Below are 14,461 nucleotides of genomic sequence, written 5' to 3'. Positions count from 1 at the left end.
AGCCTGCCTCCTGGAGCAAATCTGCAGCCAGAGGAGCATTCTGAAGATGGAAAAATCTGGTGCAGCCTCCTGCCTCCGCGCCCTTCTTCCATCCAGTAAATTTGTGCCAGGGTGGAGAGGTAGTGTTCCCGTTACTTAGCTCCCAGTTGCTGCCCTCACCGCATTACTGGTTGGGTGCTGATCCAAGTCATCCAATTTATTTCTCATCCCCCTGACGTTTTTTCTTTATAGTCTGCTGTCTCGTGAAGAGTGGTGGGCAGGAGGAGAGTGAATACTGTGCTGGAATTTTAAGATTGCGGCGCACACCTTTTCCTGTGCTGTTTTTATTTTATATCACCTTGGGAGTTGTCGTCTTCCCTAGGACACAGCAGGGGAGTGAGGTGTGCTCAGTAGCCTTTGTGACTTGTGCACTCAGTCTTCTGGGCCCCTCCTAGCAGGTGTGTCCCTCTGCGTTCCACACTGACTCCTTGGCTCACAAAATTCGTTATTTCCACATTGCCCGCCAAGACTGGGAGCTTGAAAGCCAAGGCCGGAAGGGTGTGTGTGCTGGGGGAGGGGAGTTGGGAGTTGAACGTCACTGTGGGAAAATGGGCCCCCATCTAAGGATTGCTGCCTTTGTGCAGACTCGAACACGATAAAGCAGCAGCTCATTAAGTCTCGTTTGGTATTTTATTTCCTGTCTTTCTCATGCCTAAACATAGATTTTTGCATTGCTGCCCCGTCATACTGCGCTGCACCTTTGTTACTTGCTTCCACCCCCGCCCCCATCTTTGCTTCTTGGGTTGCAGGGGTGAGGGAGGGGGTTGTGATCGAAGGGAGGGAACATGAATCATTCATTGGGAGATCTGGTGTCCCGCTGGAGAGGTGGGGTCACGTATCGGCGGGCTTTCCGTGGCCCCGGGCTGGGGTGCTGGGCGGGACAGGTTCTGGGCTGGATCCTCCCGTCCGAGACTTGCGCGCGAGCGGCCTTTCTGTTTCGGCGGCGTCCGGCTGGCTCTGCCTCTCCCCGCCGCTCTGCACCCCTCGCGGGAAGTGTGTCTCACCCTGGAGGAGGAGAGACTTTGACCAGCTTGCTTCTCGATTCTTGAACCTCTCCAAATCTTAAATCCAGTTCCCATTTACTCTTTCTCAACCCCTTTTGGTAGCTCTATCGGGAGAGGCAGTAAAGAGGGCTGAACTACTTTGCATTTCTACCTTACCTCCCCCTTTTAAACAGACGCGCACACGCCCAGAACTTCCCAGGGTAAGGGGGCAAGGAAGTCAATCAACACTGAAAGTCTGCAGAGGCAGTCCCAGTCCCGTGATTGCAGTTTGATAATCAGTATTACAGCCCGTGGTGGCCCACGCCTGTAATCCCAGCCCTCGGGAGGCTGAAGCAGGAGGATCACCGCGAGTTCGAGGCCAACCTGGGCTACTTAATGAGTTTGAGGCCAGCCTGAACTCCATCCACCCTGAGATTATGTCTCAAAAAAAAAAAAAATCAGTTATTACCGCCCTCATCAGTGTCCAAAACCCATGACAGGAAGAGAGTAGGCTGTGGGATTGGGGTAAAGGAGGACGGATTTTCTGTTTCTCATTTTCCCCTCTTTCTGAGGCATCTCCATTTCCTTTCTACTTTTCCAAGATTGTGTGTATTCTCCTTTAAGGGGCTGGGCAGCTCTCCGCCCTCTCCAGAGTCGCCTGAAGTTTCCGAGGAGCCTCCCGTGGCCGGGCCGGTCACACCTTTCAGAAGACCCCCCGAACTGCGCTCCCTGCACCTCAGAGGCTTCTTCCTCTCGAGTCCTCCCACGTGCCTCTCTGTTTCATCTCCCTTTTCTCAACTGAGACTCAGCCCTTTCCCCGCGGGACTCAGCATCCTCAAGGTTTCCTACCCTTAGTGCTCCATCCCCGGATGGAGCCAGAGAAATGTGGTGGGGGGGCCGGGGCCAGAGTTTCAACATTGCCCCCCAGAAGGAGGAGCCAGAGATGGGGGTAAGGAGAGGGGCTCTGGGGGCCGGAGGAGGGGGCACGCGGATGCTGCAGAGACCGGGGAAGGGGAAGATCTGGAGCAGGAGGGTGTGTCGGCCTTTCCCCATCTCAAGTTCGGGTCTCATTACCCATTAACCAGTCCCTCCCTTTGGCGTCTGCCCGCACCGGTCTCGAGCTCCGCAGGACACAGATCTGTTTCCCGGGAGTCTGAGCGTAGGCCTCTAAAGGGGCCTCTGAGGGAATCCCAGACCCAGGGCGGGGCGGCCTGGGATCACAACTGCGCGCCCCCTCAGCTCTCTGGGCCCAGGTCCATCCGGGGAAGCAGGATGCCGGAGCACAGGAGCCGTCAGCCTGGCAGCCGCCTGGCCTCTGGATGCCTCCCAGGTAATGATCTGACCGCCTGAGAGCCTCCAAACTCACCCACCCCAGCTCTGTTTCCTGCCCTCGCTGAAGACAGCCCTGTAGTCTTTTCCTGGCCCAGCGCTAGTCAGACTGCCTTGCTTTTCTCTCCAGTCCTGGCTGAGGGTTTGGACCTCACTGTTGCCTCCCTTTTCTTGACCCATTTATTCAATAGCTGAATGTCTAATATATGTCAGGCTCCATACTATGCTCTGTTCTGGTTACAGAGGTTTAGAAAAGACTCTTTTTCCTCAAACTTATGGGTTTAGGGAAGGATTTTAATCTTCCCTTTCTATATCCTTGTCTCAGAGGAATGGGTGTATGGGGCAGCACTGCGGAGAGTCATAACTTGGCTTCCCTTCTTCCTCCTTAGGGGAGCAGATACTAGCATGGGCCCCAGGGCTGAGGAAAGGACTGGAACCCGAATTGCCTGGAACCCTGATGTGCACCAACTTCAGGGTTACCTTCTGGCCCTGCGGATGGCAGCGGAGCCAGGTGAAATGGCTAGGGCCATACACAGGACAGAGTGAAATGGGTACGGAGTCTAGGTAGATGTAGACAACAGGGTAAAGGGCTGTGTTTTGAATGCATGAGAGTCAAAGGGGGTTATATTTAAGCCAGGTATGGTGGTGCACTCCTGTGATCCCAGCACTTGAGAGGCTGAGGCAGGAGGATCGCCAAGAGTTCGAGGCCAGCCTGGGCTACAACAGCAAGCCCGTCTCAGAAAAGGAAGCGGGTGTTATTTTTAGGGGAGTTGCTCCCAGAGGGGGGTGGGGCCATCAAGGTAGAGAAAGTGGGGTTACTTCAGATGTTTGTGTCATCTTCATATGCTTCCTCTAGGACACTCCCCTGAGCAGTGAATATGATTTTGCCTTGGGCAACATTGGCCGATTAGAAGCTGGTGAGTCTGGGTTTAGCGAAGAGGGTGCTGGAACCCCTCTATGTCTTGTGCTGAGAAGATAGCAAGGGCTGGGTGGGACGAGCTGGAAGAGCTCCTCCCGGGGACCATATGGTTACCCAGCTCTCTCATCTTGACTTCAGTGAGTGGCTTGTCACGAGTTCAGCTCCTTCGTCCAGGGTCACAGCTCAAGTTTATCCCTGAGGAGATTCTGATTCACGGCCGAGACTTCCGACTGCTCAGGGTTGGTTTTGAGGCTGGAGGATTAGAACCTCAGGCCTTTCAGGTAAGGGACTCCAAACCTGAAGATGCCTCTTCTCCTCAGAACTTGGGGGTCCTCCTCCTGGCAATTCCTGACTCTCTCCCATCCTCCGGGGTCTCTCTCATCGTTCACCCTTCCGTCCTCAAGGAGAGGCTGAAAGGCTGAGAGAGGTGTATCATGAGTACAAGGGCCTGAATTCTAGCCTGGCTCTGCCAGTTACCAGCTGTGTGGCTGTTGGCAAGTTTGTGCCTCTGAAAAATGGGAAGGGTTGAATGATAGTACGCCTGAATTTCTTCCCAGAATTTAATTTTATGACTCTGTGGCTCTAAATTTGTTCTCCTGATCCCAGTCCCCATGACCTGTGGGTGCTCCCTTCTCTTGGGGTCTGTTTTTCTCTTCTCTGTTGGTGATAGAGCCGTGGAGGTACAAGGGGCCTCCGTTTCCTTTTCATTTCTTCAGGCTAAAATAAAAGGATGGGTGTGTTTTCTGCTACAGGTGACCATGGCCATTGTCCAAGCCAGAGCTCAGAGCAGTCAAACCCAGCAGTATGCAGGGATAACTCAGAGGAAGGCTGGTGAGTGAGGTGCTTTAGGAGACGGACAGTGAAAAGGCAGGGGCTGGTGCAGACAAGAGGTGAGAAGCTGCCTCTGGTTCCTCTTCCTCCGCTGCTTCACTCCTACCCAGCCCAGGGTTCTGGCTCCAGAAAACCACCAATACCTCTGCTGGAGACATCGGAAGACTGGGAAACTGAGCTGAAGAAGCAGGGAGCCACAGGCTGGAGGGTCAGCACCGTCAATGCGAGGTTCGACATCGCTACCAGGTGATGGCTGTCCACCCCAACCCCTGCTGCCTCCCAGCTGTCCCATAGTTCCCCGATCCTCTCAAACTTGGACTTTCCATAAGCTCCCGACCCCAGTACATCTGTGAAGCTACCCTTGTTACCTCTCTGCTCTCCAAACCTGAGATCCCTCAGATCTCCGAAGCAGATCTCCTGTATGACAGCTTACACGTTAACGCAGCCACTGAGCCAAGCTGGGATGTCCTTCTCAATTTCACAGCCTCCCCCGTTACATCTGGGTCCCTAATAGAACTCTGGACAGCGAGGTCAGGAGAGCATTTGGCCACTTCCATCAGGGCCGTGGACCGGTCAGTGTAAGGGTCCGGGGGACACTGTGGAGTGGGGATCCCTGTGAGGTCACTGTGGAGGCCAGGGTAGCTTGGAACTAGTGTCCCCCACAGTGACCCTGTTCTCACCCATCCGAAGCGCCTGTCCTGGCATCACCCTGGGGGCAGTGATCTTCTTCGTTGTGGAGGCTTTTACACAGCCAGTGACCCCAACAAGGAGGATATCAGGTAAGGGGCCTGGCAGTAAGACTCCAGGGTTAGGTGCTCAGGGTGGGCTCCTTCCCATCTCTGACCCTCTCCTCTCCAGAGCGGTGGAGTCCATGCTCCAGGCTGGACACTCGGACGTTGTCCTGGTAGACACGATGGATGAGCTGCCTAGTCTTGCAGATGTCCAGCTTGCCCACGTGAAGCTGAGGGCCCTCTGCCTGCCTGGTGAGAATAACCTCTGGCCTCTCACCCGTCGGGCCGCTGGCCTTCATCCTTCTGTCTGCTACTGATGAGGAACCCTTTAGCCTAGTGATCTGCAGTTGTTTTTGTTGTTTTGTTTTTCCTTTGTACTAGGGATTGAGCCCAGGGCCTCTGCATAGAGCTACATCCCCAACCCATTTTATTTTCTGAGGCAGGCTTACCTGGGGTCCTCCTGCCTCAGCTTTCTGGAGCGCTGGGTTGTGCTGGGTTGCGCTGCCACACCCAACTCCTACGTCCTATGGATTTACTGATTGCCTGTTAGATCCAACTTATTCTGTTCAAAAGACAGCTTTATGGAATTTTATAAAATGTACCCATCTTAAATGTACAATAAATCTTAATATATTTACAATGAGCAGCCATCACCTTTTTTTTCAAATAGTGCCGGGGGTGAACCTAAGGCCTTCCACTTGCTAGGCAAGTGCTCTACTCCTAAACTACATCCCCAGCCCCATACACATAATTTAATTTTAGAAACCTCATGGCCATTTACTTTTCACCCCCACCCTCAGCCTCAGGTCACTACCTGGCTTATCCTTGACCCACCAGGCTGTCGACCTCAGTCCCGAGTTCTGAGTTCTTTGCCCTTCTGCTCCCTCCACTGTCAGACTCTGCTGTGTCCGAGGATAAGTGGCTCTCTGCCTTGGAAGGAACACGGTGGTTGGACCACGTCAGGTACTCCTCTCCCAGCGGGAATTCCAGCTTCCCAACCTTCTGATAATGTGGACTCCTGAGCCGCCTTCAACAAACACTCGTCAGATTCCCAAGACTGCTACTGCCGCTTCCCGGAAGGGGCAGCGGGATTTCGGAATCTGCTGTGTTCCAGCCCGTAACCCGTTACCCTTCCTCCCGGGCTAAGCACTCGTCCCTTTTCCTTACTTGCCCCTTCAGGTCTTGTCTTCGTAAGGCCAGTGACATTTCAGTCTTGGTGACATCCCGGGTTCGTTGCGTAGTACTTCAAGGTGAGTTCCTTGGCTCAGCCTGTTCCATTCCTTGCCTTTTTCCTTTACCCACCTGAGTGGATTCTGTTCAGGGAGCGAGACTGTAAGGCTCTGTCTTCTCTTAGTAGCGCACCTCTTCCCGTTCCTAGGAGCCCCCCATGAGCTCCAACTCTTCCCCCTGCAAAAGCCCCGTCTCCCACTGTTCAGTCTCCCCGAGACTAGGATGTGCCCAGGCGCCGGTGTTGGGTGGGAAAGGCACTACGGAAGCTGGTGTAAGGGCCGATTCTGCCTCTTACACCGAAGCTGGGTATTTCAGGCTGGGTGGAGTTTACAGAGTGACTCATTCAAGCTGTTTTCGCTTCACTTCTACCTTCTCCCAACCTTGCCCACCCTGACTTCCCCCTACGCCCCTCACGTCTCCTTACCGTGTTTCTTTTTCTCACTCTCTCCTGCTCTAGTTTCTTGGACCTCCCTTTGTCCCTTCTTCCTCTTTGTCACCCAGAGCGCGGGGATCGTGATCTCAATGGCCTCCTCTCTTCACTCGTCCAGCTGCTTTCAGCCCCCGAAGCCCGAACACTGTTTGGCTTCCAATCTCTAGTGCAGCGGGAGTGGGTGGCAGCTGGACACCCCTTCCTGACCCGGCTCGGGGGAACTGGGGCCAGTGAAGAGGTGAGAATCGTCTGGAGGGCTGGCGGGGCTTCCTGAAGCACATAGCGGAGTCCACAGGAGGCAAATCGGGTCAGAGGTCCCGAGGTCAGCTGACAAGTAAGGGCCCCGAGCCCTAAGCCCTTCGGCTCAGACTCTCCCTCCTGACCTCTTTAGTGCCCCGTTCCGTGTCTCCGTCATCCTCCCTCTTCGATTCTGCGATCCCTCCAAACCCTAAACGTCTCTCTTCTCAGGCCCCAGTGTTTCTTCTCTTCCTCGACTGTGTCTGGCAGCTCCTCCAGCAGTGCCCAGCAGAGTTTGAATTCTCTGAGTTTCTCCTTCTTGCCCTGCATGACAGTGTCAGGGTCCCTGATACCCTAACCTTCCTGAGAAATACTCCCTGGGAGCGCGGGAAGCAGCGTGCTCAGGTCAGTGACTTCTACTTTTCGGTTTTTTTTTTTTTCCCCACTGATGTATTTTATGAGAAGTGAGGTCGATGAGTAGGGAGGGGTAAGCTAATGCCCACTCTCAGAATGAGATTTCTGCTCTATTATCTGATGCCTGAAACAGGTAAAAATTTCATGATTTGTCTCTAGATTTGAACAGATTATATATAATTTTTGTTTAACCATCATTTTTCTTGCTCTCTTTATCCAGTTTAACTCTTATGCACAAGTTTACACCCCAGAGTACTCTCAGCCCTCAGTTGGGAACTCTGTTAACTTGCAGCTGTCTGTTTGGGACTGGGACTTACGCTACAGCAATGAGCAAATATTACAATTCCATAATCCCGGCTATGCCCCAGAACATTACCCAGATTCCTGGTTCAGTAGACAGCAGGTGAGATGTCTAGACCTACTAAATGCTCCTGACTTTCCCACAGGCTTATACCACTAGCAGTTAGAAAGACAGTGTCTGAGTTCCTCAGGGGAAAGTACCTCACTCCTCTTCTACTTAATAGTCCCTGACTGTCAGGAGGAAGATGGAAGTCCCAGAAAGGCAGAGGACATATTTTTTTCTTTTGTTTCCCTTTATTAGTCTCATGCCCACATTTTACAAGTTTCTCTAAAATCAACTTCCATCAGCCCTGAGGTCTAGTTGAAGCCGAATGAGGAGAGTCCTGAGGGAGTCGGAGTTCTGAGGGGAGGCCTGTAGTTTTAGTTACTAGTATGAGTGAATGGCAGCTGGATGCCTTCGGGACCCAGACTCGGGAAACAGGGCTTATCTGGATTTTCAATTGCCAGTTGACATCCCTTTCCCCTTTAGCCAAGCCTCATGGTTCCTGGACCCCCCAATTCTGCGTGGCTCTTCTCTAGAGGGGCACTAACCCCCCTGAATCAGCTCTGTCCTTGGAGAGACAGTCCCTCCCTGCTGGCAGTCTCTGCTCGATGGCTCCCTCGACCTGCTGTCTCCTCTGAGAGCCTGGCTGACCAGGAGTGGGGTCTCCCCTCACATTGGGGAGCCTGCCCTTTACCTCCAGGGCTACTGCTGCCTGGATATCTGGGACCCCAGGTCAGGCTCTGGAGACGCTGCTACTTGAGAGGAAGACCCGAGGTCCAGGTAAGAAGGAAGACAGAAATTGGAAGTGGGAGAAAGGGCTTGAGGGCTGAACCAGAATAGACCTGGAAAGGAAGGTGTCTGGGAGGATTGGGAAGTGAAGTACTGTTGTTGCTGTTATCCAACTGGATAGGCTTGGGAGTGTAAGAAGTCAGAAAAACTGCTTGTGACTTAGAGTCAGTAGAATTTAGGGCACAGCTGGAAGGGGAAAGAGCATTAAAGGCACTAGAAGTCGTGGACAAATAACACAAGTGGAAAGCTAGAGCTGCCTTTTGCTTCATCCCCAGATGGGCCTCTCAGCTCCCACAATTGCTGGCCTTCGGGACGAGCTATCCCACCTCCAGGAGCTATTAAGAAAATGGACACCAAGAATATCTTCTGAGGATCATTCCAAAAAAAGGGACCCAAATACCATTCTCCCCCAATCCCCCTGACACTGCTGGTGGGCTCAAAGGCAGGGCTGAGGGAGGTCTGTGGCGAGGAATCTATGTAGTCCTGTAGGTTTGCATTCTCTGGCCATGCTGCCTCACTTCGCATTCCAGTTCTTAAACAAGCACATTTAATAGACTTGGTTTCTGTAGGAGATGGTGGTGCTAATCTCTAGCTCTTCTGTTTCTGATTCCTAAAGATATTTTTGTTCTCTGTGATTTGAAGAATTAAACAAAAACTAGCTGGAATATGAAATGACACTTTTTCTGGGGCAATCCCATTTCTTTTGGACCATGACGTTAAATCATGAGATCAGCAATACTGTTCCTAATCCCAAAAAGATGGCCAAGAGACCTCATCCTCACCCCTTCCTGCTGCTGCCTTAATTCCAGTTTCTATTTTTTCCCTTACAGTTTTCTGTGGGAATGAGGTAGATTTGGGAAGACACCCACTCCTCCTACTGCATGTTTTTGTAGTGCTATTTCTATTTAAGAAGTTCAATAAAGCATAGCATTTCTACACTTTACTGGCGTTGCTTATTGTGATTAAAGAATCCTAGGTGCCAAAGAATAACTTGGGGGCTGGAGGAAAAGAAGCACCTCATATTACTGCCTCAGAAATACGGTAACTGGGCAGGTGTGGCGCTGCAGAACTGACGTGCAGTTTAGAAATAGGGCTTTCTTTCCTGTGTCTCCCACTTAAGAGGTCGATGGGACAAGAGCCTATTAAAATATCCCTGTAGATGTGTTCTGGAGGTTGGGGCTCAGAGCTTCAATTCCAAACAGCCACGATCCTTGGTCACACCCGTCTTGGAGCCGCCTGATTCCGTCCCACTATGCAATCGCAACGAGGCGACCTCAGACGTCACTCCAGCCGACACTGCGCAACCTACTCCCTTGCGGGAAAATAAAATACCTGGGGCCCAAACTAGGGCTGTGGGGCCGAGATAGAAGGCAGCGGAGTTCACAGGCTGGGGGTTTCCTTAGCACACCCTCTCCTAGGTAGCAAAAGAAGGATCCCTTGATACCAACGATTTGTCTGTAGCAAAATGAAAAAATTCTGTTCTTTTAGCTTCTGGATTTACATTTTTGTGACGAGTATAATTCCGTAACATTTTAGCACTGCCTTAAGGGGGTCTGAATTTCAGTCCTGCCCTCATCACTGTGATGATGCACGGCCAAAGGGAAAATTCCCGAGACGCTCGGTTTCAGGGGGTCCTAAAATGGCCGCACCCGCTTCCGGCTCCTCTTCCCTACAGCCCCACCCAGTGCCCGCCTTCGCCCCGGAAGAGGAAGTAGTAACAGGTCAGAGGGCGGAGCCACCGCTTGGCGACGGCGGGAGCTCCTTCGCCATGGCTGCCGGGCCTATCTCTGAACGGAATCAAGGTATCTAAAGCAGACGAACCCTGAATGGATCTCGGGGAGCTAAGATTCCCTGACTAGGACCAGCAGCATTTCCGCCAGCCGCGGACATCACAGCCCCCGGCAGGCGCGAGGCCGGCCGCCGCGGTTCCTGGAGGCGAGGTGCTTGGGTGCAGGCTGAGAGGCCTGTATGTTTGGTGGTGCTTCTAGGACCAGTCCCCTTCTTTTTGCCCACCAAAAAGAAAACAAGACAAAGGAAAAAACCCACAGCAGGCAAAATCTGCAGCAGAGCATAAACTATATTTTTAGAAGATTCTCTAGGTCCTGGGAAGTTTATGTGCTTAATCTAACGAGTTTTTTCTTTTTTTTACCCCACCCCATCCCCCAATTCCCTTGCCTGTATTCTGTCTTCTTGTTCCACCTTTCTTTCCTGTCATCTTCTCACCTCTGCCCTGCCTCCTTCCTCCCCTCTAGATGCCACTGTGTATGTGGGGGGCCTTGATGAGAAAGTTAGTGAACCACTGCTGTGGGAACTCTTTCTCCAGGCTGGGCCAGTAGTCAACACCCATATGCCAAAGGATAGAGTCACTGGCCAGCACCAAGGTGAGTACATGGCAAGAAGTTAATTTGTATATTTAGAGGACAAAAGCTCCTGAAAAATCCTGACATTATTCACAGCTGTTTTTGTCATGGGCAACATAAGAGATTTCTTTCCTTTGAGTTTGGGTTCAAAGTTCATAAAGGATTTCTTTTAAGCTTCATGTTCTTTGTGATTGGAGAGTGGATGACCTAGGCCCCATTTTGACTCTGTTCACTTGAGTTGTTAACCTAACCTTCTTCATTTCCCCAGGCTATGGTTTTGTTGAATTCTTGAGTGAGGAAGATGCTGACTATGCCATTAAGATCATGAACATGATCAAACTCTATGGAAAGCCAATAAGAGTGAACAAAGCATCAGCTCATAACAAAAACCTCGATGTAGGGGCCAACATTTTTATTGGGAACCTGGACCCAGAGATTGATGAGAAGCTGCTTTACGATACTTTCAGCGCCTTTGGGGTCATCTTACAAACACCCAAGATTATGCGGGACCCTGACACAGGGAACTCCAAAGGTTATGCCTTTATTAATTTTGCTTCGTTTGATGCTTCGGATGCAGCCATTGAGGCCATGAATGGGCAGTACCTCTGTAATCGCCCTATCACCGTGTCTTATGCCTTCAAGAAGGACTCTAAGGGTGAACGCCATGGCTCAGCAGCTGAACGACTTCTGGCAGCCCAGAACCCACTCTCTCAGGCTGACCGCCCTCATCAGCTGTTCGCCGATGCACCCCCTCCACCTTCTGCCCCCAATCCTGTAGTATCATCACTGGGGTCTGGGCTTCCTCCACCAGGTAAAGTGTTTGGTTCAAAGTATCTGTGGCTTGAGGCTATTGGAGGGGAAGGGAAGGAGGAAGGAAAAACCCTGAGAGGGTGGGACATTGAGGCAGTGATTGATGAGAGAGGGGAATGTTTCGAGATAGTGGTGAAGAAAGTTGTATTTCTTTTGGAATTTGACCACTTAGAGCACTGACAGGAGAATAAAGAACTCACCTGCCTGGAGAGGCCAGATTGAGACACGTGCTTTTAAGCCTCTGTTCTTATTACCATCAAATCTTCCTTCTTTCATTTCCTGCACAGGCATGCCGCCTCCTGGCTCCTTCCCACCACCCGTGCCGCCTCCAGGAGCGCTCCCACCCGGAATACCACCGGCCATGCCCCCACCACCGATGCCTCCTGGGGCTGGAGGACATGGTCCCCCATCAGCAGGAACCCCAGGGGCTGGACATCCTGGTCATGGACATTCACATCCTCACCCCTTCCCACCAGCTGGGATGCCACATCCAGGTAGGCGTTCTTTGCTGGGAAAGGGGCTGATAAGCTTGCTGCAGGGACTGTGTCACTGCTCACCCTAGTCCCCTTTGTTCCCAGAGGATAACAAACCCAGAGCTCTCTTTTCCTTCAAACAATCCCAAATGCTACGTTGCTTTGTATACTCACACACTGTCTTTTCTGAAGAGTAGCCAGTACTCTCTATTTTTATTTCCTTGACTTACTTTCATTATTTCATCTGGTTCCACTCCAGTGAGTCCACTGCCAAATCTAGGGGACACTTCTGTTCCTTAATTGGTTTAACTTCTTTTGTACTTGAAATTAGCCATGTCTTCCTATTTGAAATTTGTGTCTCTTTTTCCTTCTTTCTCTGCATTTGCTACCCTTCTCTCTGACTCCTTAGTCTTAGCTACCTTTGATGTTTTTCTCTGCTTGTGCCTACGTTGATTGATTGATTGATTTTTTTTGTTTTTTGAGACAGGGTCTCACTATGTAGTTGAGACTCATCTGGAACTCACTGTGTAGCCCAGCCTGGTCTCACAGTGATCCTCCTGCCTCAGCCTCTTGAGTGCTGGGATTACAGGCATGCGCCACCATGCCCAGCTAGATTTTTTGCTTGGTTCTCTTTTTCAGTGTGAAGCCATAGTTTTAATTATATAGATATTGATGTATCCTGCCTGGATCTCTTTCTGTATTCCATGGTGGTTTTTTTTTTGTTGTTGTTGTTGTTTTTTTTTCTTTCTTGTACTAGGGACTGAAGCAGGGCCTTTGCACTGGCCCTATTTATTTATTTGTCTCTCTTTTTTTCCCCCAGTACTAGGAATCAAACTCAGGACCTTGCGCTTGCCAGGCAGGCGCAGCGCCACGGAATTAAATCCCTAGCCCTTTATTTATTTATTTATTTATTTATTGAGACAGAGTCTGGGCTGGAATTTGTGATCCTTCTGTCTCAGCCTCTGTTCTAGTCTGTGCTTTTTTAAAATTTTTATTTATTTATTTAAAAAAAATATTTTTGGTACTGGGGATTGAACTCGGGTCATTGCGCTTGCAAGGCAGGCCACCGAACCACTGAGCTAAATCCCTGACCCTTATTTTTGGTTTTTTGAGACAGGGTCTTACTGTGTAGTTGAGACTGACCTGGAACTCACTATGTAGCCCAGGCTGATCTCGATCTCACAGCGATCCTCCTGCCTCAGCCTCCCAGTGCTGGGATTACAGGCGTGCACCACCACACCCAGTTTAGTCTGTGGTTATTAACAAGCCGGAATCATAATCCTGTTGCTTTGATATTCCCTTTCAAACCCGCTCTTCCTGTAATAGTCTTTGTTTTCATAATTTTGGGAATTTGACTATTCCCTGTCCTATGTTATCACAGTGCCTAAATCATATAGCAAGTGAGGTGGATGAGGAGTTGGTTTCCTGCATGGTTGGTTTGTGTTACGGGGTTGGAGTCAAGGATGGGGTACTTTGTACCAACCTTATTTTCCATATGCTTCTGTAAAGGTCACTTTTTTGTCATTTTGGTTTTTTCCTTTCTTCATTGGCTTTGCCCTCTTCTGTATTTTCCTCTGTCTCCTTTCCTGTCTCTGTTTTATTTTCACAGGGATGTCTCAGATGCAGCTGGCCCACCACGGCCCCCATGGCTTAGGACATCCCCATGCTGGCCCACCAGGCTCTGGGGGACAGCCACCTCCCCGGCCGCCACCTGGAATGCCTCACCCCGGACCTCCTCCCATGGGCATGCCCCCCCGAGGGCCTCCGTTTGGGTCTCCCATGGGTGAGTAGACTCCGTCACTTCCTTCTGTCACATAGAGTCCCGGCTTTCTTCACGCCCGTGTCCTATGCCCTTTCTTTTTACCTTTTGTATTTCTTCTCCCTGGCTCCCTCTCCCAGTATCAGCTATCTCCTGTTTCTCCCCTGTACTAACTTCTCTCTCCCTTCATGCAGGTCACCCAGGTCCGATGCCTCCACACGGTATGCGAGGGCCTCCTCCCCTGATGCCCCCTCACGGCTACACGGGGCCTCCACGACCCCCTCCCTATGGCTACCAGCGGGGGCCCCTGCCTCCGCCCAGACCTACTCCCCGGCCTCCCGTCCCTCCTCGTGGCCCACTGCGGGGCCCTCTGCCTCAGTAGATCCTCATTTTCTTTCCTCCTCTTATATTCCCCCAGCATCTTTTCTTCGATTCTTTGGACCAAGCAGAGTTGTGGCTCTTTGTGGCTAAGGCTCAAATGCCTCTCAGGCTCCCGACCTCCTCTTTTTAGTATAAACTTCTTCACAGGAGATTTTTTTTTTTGTCTTTTTTATTTTGATCCTAAGTGTTTTGCTAGTGCCCAGAGAAAATAAAACTATACTCTTTGTTTATTCTTTTTGGTGTTTTCTTTAGTAAAGTAGTTTTTAAGGAGAGGTGTCAGGGTATTGGGAGGAATGGTAAGGTTAAGGAGCAAGGGTATTATTTATTTATGGTGATATTGGGGACGGAACCTTGGGGCACTTTACCAGCTGCATCCCCAGCTGTTTTTTTTTTTTTTTTTTTT

The 14,461-nt window shown here is 51.0% G+C and overlaps 2 protein-coding genes across 2 annotated transcripts; both read left to right on the top strand.

Moving 5' to 3' along the window:
• The first annotated feature begins 1,583 nt into the window (after positions 1-1,583).
• On the top strand, positions 1,584-9,614 carry Mtmr11 (myotubularin related protein 11). The gene is given in 18 exon segments (XM_033758254.1): positions 1,584-1,971; positions 2,108-2,352; positions 2,741-2,862; positions 3,208-3,268; positions 3,409-3,551; positions 4,023-4,101; positions 4,212-4,347; positions 4,586-4,673; positions 4,792-4,880; positions 4,960-5,084; positions 5,729-5,795; positions 6,012-6,082; positions 6,564-6,730; positions 6,961-7,134; positions 7,364-7,546; positions 7,973-8,266; positions 8,551-8,685; positions 8,687-9,614. Coding segments are annotated over 18 exon segments (2,337 nt in total). The 5' UTR covers positions 1,584-1,891; the 3' UTR covers positions 8,765-9,614.
• Positions 9,615-9,980: 366 nt separating this feature from the next.
• Positions 9,981-14,296, top strand: Sf3b4 (splicing factor 3b subunit 4). Its single transcript, XM_010616357.2, has 6 exons — positions 9,981-10,077; positions 10,528-10,656; positions 10,904-11,446; positions 11,733-11,939; positions 13,528-13,701; positions 13,872-14,296. The coding sequence occupies exons 1-6, from the start codon at positions 10,044-10,046 to the stop codon at positions 14,057-14,059; spliced, it is 1,275 nt and encodes a 424-aa protein (XP_010614659.1). The 5' UTR covers positions 9,981-10,043; the 3' UTR covers positions 14,060-14,296.
• Positions 14,297-14,461: the final 165 nt, after the last annotated feature.

Source organism: Fukomys damarensis, unplaced genomic scaffold (assembly GCF_012274545.1).
Source record: "Fukomys damarensis isolate Sample0158 unplaced genomic scaffold, DMR_v1.0_HiC HiC_scaffold_33, whole genome shotgun sequence".
In the NCBI taxonomy this organism is placed as follows: Eukaryota; Metazoa; Chordata; class Mammalia; order Rodentia; family Bathyergidae; genus Fukomys; species Fukomys damarensis.
The sequence above is the reverse complement of the archived record's forward strand: the minus strand, read 5'-3'. Positions and strand labels throughout refer to the sequence as shown.